General features: G+C 50.4%; 1 protein-coding gene across 2 annotated transcripts in view; it reads right to left on the reverse strand.

Annotated features, from left to right (window-relative positions):
* LOC121877478 (rabankyrin-5-like) overlaps positions 1-12657 on the reverse strand; it is a 71930-nt gene that overhangs the window by 17702 nt on the left and 41571 nt on the right. For both annotated transcript variants that reach the window (XM_042383243.1, XM_042383242.1), the window contains exon 7: positions 1162-1327. In XM_042383243.1, coding sequence (XP_042239177.1) covers positions 1162-1327 — 166 coding nt within the window. The remainder of the gene's footprint in view (positions 1-1161; positions 1328-12657) is intronic.

A 12657-nucleotide genomic window follows, 5' to 3' on the forward strand; every position in this document is an offset into this window, starting at 1 on the left:
CTGGCTTATTGCATCATGAACTTTGTAATTACTACATTGAATCGGGGGTGCTTGAGGACATTCTTGCTGTTTATCCCAAATTTGCTAGCCCACACTGATTAGTCTTCAATTAGAATATGACGTCCAATGTATATGAACCACTGTCCTGCATGGCAGCGAACAGTGACATCACCCACATGACTCTGACCTATATATACTGCTAATGAATATGATGTATTTCATTGTGTACGAACCTCTGTCCTGCATGGCAGTGAACAGTGACATCACCCACATGATGGTCTGTATATACTGCGAATGAATATGATCTATTCCTTTGTGTATGAACCTCTGTCCAGCGTGGCAGTGGGAAGTGATACCACCCTCAGTGTCAAGACCTGACTGAATTACAGTACTCAGAATAGGCAAACTGTACTCCAAGCTTTGTTAAACTACTCTCTCTTTCTTTCACATTTGTACAGTACAGATATCCCTCGATCTAATCCACAGTGAAGTAAAGAGGTGAGGAATAAAAAAAAATGAGACAGATAGAAAAATAAATAAATACATATAGATGCAGTAGGTGACTTCTCTTAAAAATAAAAATCCTTGATACTGTATCATTTCCTTCCAATTAATAATGAGGCATCTCTAAGCAGGAAGTGGAGCTCAGACCAAGCCCATAATAAACAGTCTAAGTCTTATGGCATCCAAAATAAAATCTGAATGTCAAAATACCAAAAATGACCTAAAAAAAAAAATCAAAGCCTATGGAGAGTTTTGTTGGTGTCAGGTGTGTGTGACTGGACCAACACAGCTTAATGACACTACCTGCTGCATGAGGACACCTGCTATACCACACCTCGGGACAGTGGGTAGGAGGAGGAGGAGGGGTTACTGATACAAGCAAAATGGATTAAACAAATTAACCTATGTGGGTTGGGAGAGGGGATATGGTAGAAAGACCCCCCCCCCCCCATAAGCAGTTGGTATTATGGCTAGTAAAAGGGTTAGAATATTATGCTTCAATCCTCTATATACAGTAATGGTTAAACAATATCAATAATTCATGGTTGAAATTAAAATGTTTCAATATAAATTTCAATAGCCACGACCTAGGAAAAAAAATCTAGATTGAAATTCAGTACAGGAAAATACCAAACACAAATTATTCCAGTAACTGACCTCTCCTTACAGCCCTGTGCAGCAGAGAGGCACCAGTGGGGTCGGTTGTGGTGACTGATGCCCCGTGTTTGAGGAGTGTGTCTGCGATGCAGTGATGACGCCCCAGTAAGGCCAGATCTAAGGCCATGTCTCCGGCTTCGTCCGCCTCATCCAAAACTGCCGGCAACTACAGACAGAAAGAGAAAATAAAATTGATAACCCTCATAATTTTTAAAACTCAGATACAGGTACAGTACATATATTTTTGGGGTGTATTTTATTTAATACAATATACACAACCATTCTCAAATACACAATACATTATACAACTACTTAACGACCTCCACCTAATGACTCCAACCAAACAGTCACCTGCACAAAATCACCAGACAGATATCCCCCACCGCAGGAAGACCATCTCCCCACAGTAGTATATAGCACAGTACTAAACAATTCACCAGACAACACTGTGGCCACCAAACGACTCAAGATCAATATTAATACTATAACAAACATTCAACTCACCCCCCTGACCCTCCCCCACAAAAAAAAATCACCTTTCCACATTACAACACTGCCCCTTCACCCCCCTTGCTCCAACTTTGTCAATAAATTTGTTAAACTTAAAAACAAAACTCTCTCTCTCTCTCCCTCTACACACACACACACACACACACACACACACACGTCACCCGAGGTTCACTGGGTTCACACAGCCACTTGGAACACGGGATATGACTGTCAATCCTTTATTATGCAAGGTTATACTTGTTTAAGCCAACGTACTTATCTATTAATAAAATCTCTTGGGTGATGGTGGGTGATGGTGGGTGGGTGGTTAGGGGTGGGTGGTGAGGGATAGTGGGTGGTGAGGGATAGTGGGTGGTGAGGGATAGTGGGTGGTGGTAGGTGGGGTATGGTGGTAGGGGATTTTAGTGGGCGGTAGTGGGGGATGGTGGTAGGTGGTGAGGGATGGTGACAGTGGAGGATGGTGGATAGGTGGAGGATGGTGGTGAGGGATAGTGGTAGGTGGCGAGGGAGGAAGATGGGTAGTGGGTCACAGGTGGTAGCAGGGGTGACAGTGGTAGTAGAGGTCAGACACAGACACACACAGACACAAGGACGCCAGTGTAATTGCTCTGGAAAACGCAAGAAAGTCATCTAGCGCTCACGAGAATTCTCAAACTAGCACACTTCATGTTCATACTCAGCCATTGTTGGAACGCGGGAGGAGGAAGGACCGCGGGAGGAAGGAAGGGAGGGAGGGAGGACAGCGGGAGGAGGGAGGGACGAGGGAGGCGTTCTTAACCAATTCTCTCCAGTCCTAATGATGATGATGATAATGATAATAATGATGATGATGATGATGATAATGATAATGAACCTATGTCTGCCATGATAGTGTTGGTGAATATAATACTGTCTGGGTATGACGTGATGATCCATGCAATGATGATGTACTGTATACGTTTGATTCCCACCCCACTACAGACAGACAGAGGCAGAAAAAATACAGTGAACAGACAGACAGACAGACAGACAGACAGACTACAACGAACAAAAAAAAATTAAACTATACACCCACCATTTTTTCTGGTCGTATAGGCGGGTGTAATATAAGAGTCACACACCAGCCTGGAGAAATTTATTTGGAGTAATAAGAGGGTATGGGACTATGGGCTGTGGGGGTGTGGGTGGGTAAAGTGTGGGAGGGGGTGGGGGGGGGGGAGTGGGGAAGGGGCGTGTGGATAAGGGTGGGTTAAGGACATGGAGAAGAGGATGAGGATAGAGGAGTAGCCTTGAAATATCTAGTGTAGTTATGAAACGATTAAAATAAAACAATGTTATTCCTCAGTGTGGGATATTAACAGTAAATAATAACAGCGTCAACACAAAGATGCCATAACATACTGAGTAGAATTATTTACGTAAGAAATAGATAACGCGATGCTCATTTGTCGTTAGTATAGATGACATGACATGACATTCGTGGTTTCTGGCAGTTATTGTTTAATTTACTCTCTCTCTCTCTCTCTCTCTCTCTCTCTCTCTCTCTCTCTCTCTCTCTCTCTCAAAACCATATCACCCTTCTTTATGTGAGACAGCGATGTGCGTTTATTTAAAGTTTATGAGAATTCATGGGGTGGGAGACATATATCGTCCCGTCTCTGTGTGTGATGCTTTGGGTGGCTGTATGAGCATTGGGGTGTGCTATGTGTCTGGGGTAAGCTGTGTGTGTGTGTGTGGGGTCAACTGTGGTCAACTGTGTGTGTGAGTCAGCTTCTATTGTGGGGAACTGTGTGTGTGTGTGGGGTCAAGCTGTGTGGTCAGCATGTGTGTGTGGGGTCAACTGTGTGTGTGTGTGTGGGGTCAACTGTGATGATGTGTGGAACTGTGTGTGTGGGGTCAACTGTGTGTGTGTGTGGGGTCAGCTGTGTGTGCATGTGTGTGTGTGGGGTCAACTGTGTGTGTGTGTGTGGGGTCAGGCTGTGTGTGTGTGTAGGGTCAACTGTGTGTGTGTGGTCAACTGTGTGTGTGTGTGGAGTTGACTGTGTGTGTGGGGTCAAGCTGTGTGTGTGTGGGGTCAACTCTCTGCACTCTTGCTCCTTCCTCATAATCGCTGCCTACCTCTTCCTCCTCCTGCCTTCCTCCTACACACTCCTTCCCTACACACACCCCTTCCCTCCTACACACTCCTACACACCCCCCTTCCCTCCGGCACTCTTCTCCTGTACCCCCCCCTTCCCCTCCCGGCCTCTTCTCCTCCTACACACACCCCTTCCTCCTACCCCTCTCCCTCCCTCCTACACACCCCTTCCCTCCCGACACACACTCTTCCTCCCTCTACACACACCCCCTTCCTCCGACACACTCTTCCTCCTCACACACTCCCTCCCGCACCCCCTTCCTCCTACACACCCCCTTCCCTTAGACCTCTCCTCCCTCAGGTCAGTGTACCCAACTCGGCTCTGTGGTGGCGTCAGTCAGCCCTGGCGCCGCTCTTTCCTTTGGCACCGCGATCGGCCACCAGCCGTGACGTAGCATTTCCATCACCGTGACGTCCTCATATGCCTCACGCGTCTTCTCCTGGCTACTCTGCCCACGCTAACGCCGCCCCCTCCTCACTGACTTCCTCTTCTGTAATTGTTAATGGCGCAACAGCTGACTCCCGAACCCCTGCCTTATTGTTACACTTACCTTATTATTTGACACTAATAATAACAACAATAGAAATAATAACAATAATGATAACAATAACAACAATAATAGTAATAGTAGTAATAATAATAATAGTAATAATACCGGGTGCTTCAACTTCTACTAATAATAACAATAATATGCCTGTATACCACACACACAGGGCAGCCAACACCACCACCTCTTACATAACCCGACCAGTCATCAACTCTTAAAAAAAATATATATATATATTTACTCTTATTCATTATTTATACAGTAATTTATTCATTCACTTTAGTTTTAAGGTTATTTACGGGCCTGGGGGCAATAAGGGCCTATGTTCGTTTCCAGTATTTTTTTTTACAACAATCGCGAGGTGAGGGGAAGAGGGTCATATGTGTTGTATGGTATAGAATAGATGGTATGGTATGGTATAGAATAGATGGTATGGTATAGAATAGAGGGTATGGTATAGAATAGAGGGTATGGTATGGGTTCACACCTACACTACCAATACATACCACCATACCCTACCATTCACCACCATACACCACCATACCCCACCATTCACCACCATACACCACCATTCACCACCATTCACCACCAATTATACAAATCTATCATGAACCTTAACCCTTTATATAAATTATACCTAACCCACCCCAGTAATTACTATAATTAATTACTGTAATGGATATAATTATTGTACGGGGGATAATTATGACCCACATATTATTGAAATGCCAACAGACAGACAGACTAACGGATAGGGGTGATTATAAAATACACCTATCTTAATATATATTTTTTTTTCATTGCTGGGGTTAGGTTAGGCTTAGGTTGGGGGTAGGTTAGGTTAGGTTGAGGGCAGGTTAGGTTAGGTTGAGGGCAGGTTAGGTTGAGAGTAGGTTAGGCTTAGGTTGGGGGTAGGTTAGGTTAGGTTATAAGCGTTAGTGTGTTTCTTTTACTGCCCCCCCACCACTGTCTGACAATAATCCTGGGAGATACACATGCCAGAAAAAACAAAAATATGTATGTGTGTATGTGTCTGTAGGAGGGCCACACACACACACACACACACACACACACCTCTCCCTTTGTGTTGGTGGTACAGTAATCCTTGTAAGAGAGGCTGGTGATGGTGGCCAAGTGGTGGGTTGACGAGGAGAAAAAACAGTGATTCATGCTCTCTCTTTCTCTGCTCCCCTCTTTCTCTTTCTTTCTTCCTGCTCTCTCTCTCTCTCATTTATCTATCTATCAATCTATTTACTGTATCTATCTACTCTTATCTATCTATTGTATTCATCTGGCTCTTCAAAAACACAATCCCTGGTTACTGCACAAAAGAGAGTTGTACGGATAATGACCTACTTAAAAAAAGAAACCAGATCACACAAACGAAAAATTTGCTATATTGAAAATGTTAAAATTCGAGGATATTAACACCTACTGCTCTGCCCTCTTTGTTTACAAATCTATCAATCACTTGCTTGACAATAATTATTTCCAGTCCAGAATAATCAGAGATACAACATAAGACACCCAGAGCTACTAAGACCACCCCTATGGCTCCTCTCAGTCCCAGACCTCCATAAAATATCACGGTGAAGGTGTGAGAACAACACCCCACCCATCCAGCAAAGACCACGTTCCCTTCCTCTAAATCATCTTAAAAAAATATCTATGTCTAAGTATTAATATTTCTTGTAACACTTACTATATTTACAGTACCTTCTTTTATTGTACCATCAAACCGTTTTATCGGAATATCATGTAAATAAATAAGTAATTACCATTGTAATAAACATAATTGCCAACTAGACATAATCCTGACAGCTCTGTTCTCTTGTTCATATATTACTGTACAATCATGTTGTACTGCTCCCCATTATACTTATGTTTTTCCAATTCCACTTATAAATTTATATATATATATATATATATATATATATATATATATATATATATATATATATATATATATTTCAATGGAAACGTGGATAAGATAAATCTTGATAAAATCACAGGAAAATGGAAACAACGGAGTACCTTAGCTTTCGTCAGCTAAGGTACTCCGTTGTTTCCATTTTCCCGTGTGATTTTATCAAGATATATATATATATATATATGTGTATATGTATGTGTATGTGTATGTGTAAATAAATAAATAAATAAAAAATAAAAATAATATATAATAAAATAAATAAATATTGAAGTGATAACCGTGGTAACATTCTGATATGTTCTTATTACCACCATGCTATTGTACTATTCCAGATGATACTAAATGTTACATAATACTTCCTTGAGATAAATGTATAGTATATATCAGGTGCCTAACAGAGAGCTCAGGTTCTCAACTGAATCAGCCATGTTAATATTGTTATTATTATCCACTCTGTATCTCTGTGTTCTTCTGGCTAAATGAACTGTTTCAATTCAATTCTATTCTTTCTGTCTGTCTGTCTGTCTCTCTCTCTCTCTCTCTCTTGGACCAGGGGTGTACACGGGGGACAGGGGTGTACACAGGGGACCAGGGGGTGTACAGGGGACCAGGGGTGTACAGGGGACCAGGGGTGTGCACGGGACCAGGGGTGCAGGGGGACCAGGGGTGTGCAGGGGACAGGGGGTGTACACGGGGACCAGGGGGGTATACACGGGGACCAGGGGGTGTGGGGTGCAGGGACCAGGGGGTGTACACGGGGACCAGGGGTATACACAGGGGCACCATGGGGGTGTATACGGGACCAGGGGTGTACGGGACGGTGTACACGGGAAGGTGTACAGGGGACAGGGTGAGGACCAGGGGTGTGCACGGGGCACCAGGGGTGTACACGGGCCAGGGGTGTACACAGGGGACCAGGGGGTGTGCACGGGGACCAGGGGTGTACAGGGGACCAGGGGGGTGTACACGGGGGACCAGGGGGTGTGCAGGGGGACAGGGGTGCACGGGGGACCAGGGGTATACACGGGGACCAGGGGTGTGGGGTGTACACGGGGACCAGGGGTGTACAGGGGACCAGGGGTATACACAGGGCACCAGGGGTGTATACAGGGCACCATGGGGTGTATACGGGGACCAGGGGTGTACACGGGGACCAGGGGTGTACAGGGGCAGAGGTGTACACGGGGCACCAGAGTGTGTACAGGGGCACCAGGGGTGTACACGGGCACCAGGGGTGTACACAGGGGCAAGGGGGTGTACACAGGGTGTCCAGGCCCAACAGGGGAGGGTGTACGTCAACAATCAACACCTGGGGAAGCTTGAGGGAACACACCGGATCTGCTGCACACCAGCCATTGACTCATCCTCTTAGTAGCCTGGGGTGGTGAGGGGTGGTGAGGGGTGGTGTGAGGGTGGTGAGGGGTGGTGAGGGGTGTGAGGTGGTGTGAGGGTGTGTGGGGGGTGGTGTGGGGTGGTGAGGTGGTGTGTGGGGTGGTGAGGGTGGGTGAGGGTGTGTGGTGTGAGGGGTGGTGAGGGTGGTGTGGGGTGGTGGGGGTGGTGTGGGGGTGGTGTGGGGGGTGGTGAGGGTGTGGTGTGAGGGGTGGTGGGGGTGGTGTGGGGGGGTGGTGTGAGGGTGGGTGGGGGGTGGGTGGGGGGTGGTGAGGGTGGTGTGAGGGGTGGTGTGAGGGTGGTGGAGTGTGGTGTGAGGGGTGGTGAGGGGGGTTGGTGTGGGGGTGGTGAGGGGTGGTGAGGGTGGTGTGAGGGTGTGGGGGTGTGTGGGGGGTGGTGTGAGGGTGTGGGGTGGTGTGGGATGGTGGGGTGGTGGGGTGTGTGAGGGGTGGTGAGGGGGGGTGGTGTGAGGGGTGGTGAGGGGTGGTGTGAGGGGGTGGTGTGGGGTGGTGAGGGTGTGGTGTGAGGTGGTGAGGGGTGGTGTGGGGGTGGGGGTGGTGGGGGGGTGGTGTGGGGGTGGTGTGGGGGGTGTGGGGGTGGTGTGGGGGTGGTGGGGGTGGTGTGGGGGGTGTGAGGGGGTGGTGAGGGGTGGTGAGGGTGTGGTGGGGGTGGTGTGAGGGGTGGTGAGGGTGTGGTGTGAGGGTGTGGGGTGGTGAGGTGGTGGGGGTGTGGTGTGGGGAGTGGTGTGGGGTGGTGTGGGGTGGTGTGAGGGTGGTGGGGGTGGTGTGGTGTGGTGTGGGGTGTGAGGGGTGTGGGGGTGGTGGGGTGGTGTGAGGGTGGTGTGGGGTGGTGAGGGGTGGTGGGGGTGGTGTGGGGTGGTGAGGGTGGTGGTGGTGGTGTGAGGGGTGGTGGTGGGGGTGGTGTGGGGGTGGTGTGAGGGGGTGGTGGGGGTGGTGGGGTGTGGTGTGGGGTGGTGTGAGGGGGTGGTGTGAGGGGTGGTGTGAGGGGTGGTGGGGGTGGTGAGGGTGGTGGGGGGTGGTGTGGATGGGGGTGGTGTGAGGGTGGTGAGGGGTGGTGTGAGGGGTGGTGAGGGTGGGGTGTGGGGTGGTGTGGGGTGGTGAGGGGTGGTGAGGGGTGGTGTGAGAGTTGGTGGGGGTGGTGGGGGTGGTGTGAGGGTGGTGTGAGGGGTGTGGGGGTGGTGTGAGGGGGTGGTGAGGGTGGTGTGGTGGGGGTGGTGGGGTGTGGTGTGAGGGGTGGTGAGGGGGTTGGTGTGAGGGGTGGTGAGGGGGTGGTTGGGAGGGTGGTGTGAGGTGGTGAGGGTGTGTGTGAGGGTGGTGAGGGTGGTGTGGGGGGGGTGGTGTGAGGGTGGGTGGGGGGGGTGGTGTGAGGGGTGGTGGGGGTGGTGTGGGGGTGGTGTGAGGGTGGTGGGGTGTGGTGTGGGGGTGGTGGGGGGTGTGGGGGTGGTGAGAGTTGGTGGGGGTGGTGTGGGGGGTGGTTGAGGGTGTGGGGGTGGGGTGTGGGGGTGGTGAGGGGTGGTTGTGGGGTGGTGAGGGGTGGTGAGGGTGTGGTGTGAGGGGGTGGTGAGGGGTGGTGTGAGGGGTGGTGAGGGGTGGTGTGAGGGGGTGGTGTGAGGGTGGTGAGGGTGTGGTGTGAGGGGTGGTGAGGGTGGTGTAGGTGGTGAGGGTGTGAGGGGTGGTGTGGGGGTGGTGTGAGGGGTGTGTGAGGGGGTGGTGTGAGGGTGGTGAGGGGTGGTGTGGGGGGTGGTGGGGTGGTGAGGGGTGGTGAGGGTGGTGAGGGGTGGTGTGGGGGGGTGGGTGAGGGTGTGTGGGTGTGGGGGTGGTGTGAGGTGGTGGGGGGTGGTGGGGTGGTGTGGGGGTGGTGTGAGGGGTGGTGTGAGGGTGGTGTGAGGGTGGTGGGGGGATTGGTGTGAGGGGGGTGGTGTGAGGGGTGTGAGGGGGTGGTGTGAGGGGTGGTGGGGGTGGTGTGGGGGTGGTGAGGGGGTGGTGAGGTGGTGTGGGGTGGTGGGGGTGGTGGGGTGGTGAGGGTGGTGGGGGTGGTGTGGGGGTGGTGAGGGTGTGGTGTGAGGGGTGGTGTGAGGGGGTGGTGGGGGTGGTGAGGGGTGGTGTGGGGGTTGGTGTGAGGGTGTGGTGTGAGGGGTGGTGTGAGGGGTGGTGAGGGGGTGGTGTGAGGGGTGGTGGGGTGTGGTGTGAGGGGTGGTGTGAGGGGTGGTGGGGTGTGGTGTGGGGTGGGTGGGGGTGGTTGTGGGGTTGGTGGGGGGGTTGGTGGGGGTGGTGGGGTGGTGAGGGGTGGTGTGAGGGGGTGGTGAGGTGTGGTGTGAGGGTGGTGTGAGGGTGGTGTGTGAGGGTGGTGAGGGGTGGTGAGGTGTGGTGAGGGGTGGTGAGGGGTGGTGAGGGGTGGTGTGGGGTGTGGTGGGGGTGGTGTGAGGGGTGGTGAGGGGTGGTGAGGGTGGTGTGGGGTGGTGTGAGGGGGTGGTGTGAGGGGGTGGTGTGAGGGTGGTGGGGGTGGTGTGAGGGGTGGTGTGGGGTGGGTGAGGGTGTGGTGAGGGGGTGGTGTGAGGGGGTGGTGGTGTGGGGTGGTGTGAGGGGTGGGTGGGGTTGGTGTGAGGGGTGGTGAGGGGTGGTGTGAGGGTGGTGTGAGGGGTGGAGTGAGGGGGTGGGTGAGGGGTGGTGTGAGGGGTGGTGTGAGGTGGTGTGAGGGGTGGGTGAGGGGTGTGGTGAGGGGTGGTGTGGGGGTGGTGTGAGGGTGGTGTGAGGGTGGGTGGGGGTGGGTGAGGTTGGTGTGGGGGTGGTGTGAGGGGTGGTGTGAGGTGGTGTGAGGGGGGTGGGGTGTGAGGGGGGTGGAGTGGGGGTGGTGTGGGGTGGTGTGGGGGTGGTGTGAGGGTGGTGTGGGGGGGGTGGGGTGTGAGGGGTGGTTGAAACAGTGGAAGTGATGGTGTTGCTACCCTACCAGGGTCACCTGAGAGTCACCAGAGAACACGGGTATATAACATGTTCACCTGTCATAACACCAGTTCATAACAAGGTGTAAGGGATCAATAGGCATAACATATTCAGCCATCAATCAACACAATATAGTGGCGTTACTCATGGCTGTATCAATATCTGTCACCTTCATGTATTAATAAACGCCTCCCCTGTGTTGTCGACTGCCGTGTGTGTGTGTGTGCGCGCGGTTCATTGACCTGACTGACACACACACACAATTTGGGTCAACCTCAATCTTATAACAGGAAGTCAGTTTTATCAAGGGGAGAAGGAGAGCAATAATTCCTACGTATATATCTACCCACCCAGTACACCCACCCACACCAGCCACCAACCCACCCACCCACACCAGCCACCGACCGCATACTCACCCACTGCCTGTGTTGAAGCTATGAGTATTTTCTGACAGTACTCACTTCTCCACTCAACTATCGACCATAACAAACCCCTAAACTAACAATCCTCTAACCTAACCTAACCATAACAAAACTCTAACCTAACCTAACCATAACAAACCTCTAACCATAACAAACCTCTAACCTAACCTTTACACAACAATAGTCGTTTCAGTGCGTTATTGTGACTACAATACCTCAGAGCATTACCACAACACGTGTATACTGATTTATTATACACAAAGCCTTGGTGAGAACTGCTTCGTGTGACACTGGTAACTTGCGCTAACCCAAAGCCTTTTATTACAGTCTTAGGCCAGTGTTTTACCGTGCTGATGGTGCAGGGTCTCTCACACACACACACACACACACACACACACTACATTAATAGATATACATATATAAGCATATCTCAGCGTAAAATCAATAATTGCGTATTCATCTCCCCACCTCCTTCCCTCACCTCCCCCTGTTGTCAAGTGTTGAGAAAAAGACCCATTAACCACATTTGACCATTGACCCTCTGGAAAGGTTAATTTCCCGGTAAAGGTCAGATTTATAACCCCCGCTCTCTCTTGTTGTTATTGTTGGAGGTGGACAAACACGCACCAATGTCATGACAGTTCCTCAGGGTGTGGGACAGACAGACAGACATATAGCTTGGTATTGATCGTTATATATTACGTTTGTGATGATATAGAGTTCATAATGATCAGGTGTGTGTGTGTGTGTTCCTATATTCAGACTGGTCATCAACTCAGCCTTAAAAAATTTCCGGAGAAAGTAGGTGAAACTCGCCAGCCAGGAAAATTTCTCACGAACGACTGGTAGGTGCGTGTGAGAGTTGAGGAGATGAGGGGGTGAGGCAGGGATGAGTCAGTCTCCGGAACAATACCTTGTCGTCGTGGAAATTGGCTGTGGTGGTGTGACGGGTCATTAGATATGATACAGTGGCCGCGTGCACACCCAGCCCATGGAGGCATTATTCATATCACAGCCCCAGAAATAGCAACACCGGTGACCTTCTGATGTGAAGTTTCGATAACAAAACCTGCAAGCAATGGTGACGTCATCATTGTCAACTTAAATGATCAGCACTAAAATGATTGATGCCACAAAATAACCCCGCCCGGCCCCCCCCCTCTCTGTGTGTGTGTGTGTGTGTGTGTGTGTGTGTTTTCTTATGTATTTCCACAGCTTTGAAGACAGAGAGCTAAAATTTGGTAGGGAGGTGCGGATAGTCTTTTGGGATAGTCATACACTATCTCCTGTCCCTCCACCTGGGCGAAGGAGGATATCTCGCCTAATTAACATAAGAACCTAAGATTGGAGGAAACTGCAGCAGGCCTATTGGTCTCTACTGGGCAGTCCCGTTTAACACCCAACCCCTATCGCTCATATATCCACCCAACCTATATATGAAGGTATACAGCGTGTTGGAGTTAGTCAAGATGTTTGGTAACTTGTTCCACTCATCCACTACTCTGTTTCCAAACCAATGTTCACCTATCTTGCGCCTAAAAATAAATTTATCTAATTTAAAACCATTGCTACGAGTTCGCCTCTGGTTGGATAGTTTGAGTACCTTTGTTATATCACCTTT

Source organism: Homarus americanus, unplaced genomic scaffold, assembly GCF_018991925.1.
Source record: "Homarus americanus isolate GMGI-L3 unplaced genomic scaffold, GMGI_Hamer_2.0 scaffold367, whole genome shotgun sequence".
Classification (NCBI taxonomy): domain Eukaryota; kingdom Metazoa; phylum Arthropoda; class Malacostraca; order Decapoda; family Nephropidae; genus Homarus; species Homarus americanus.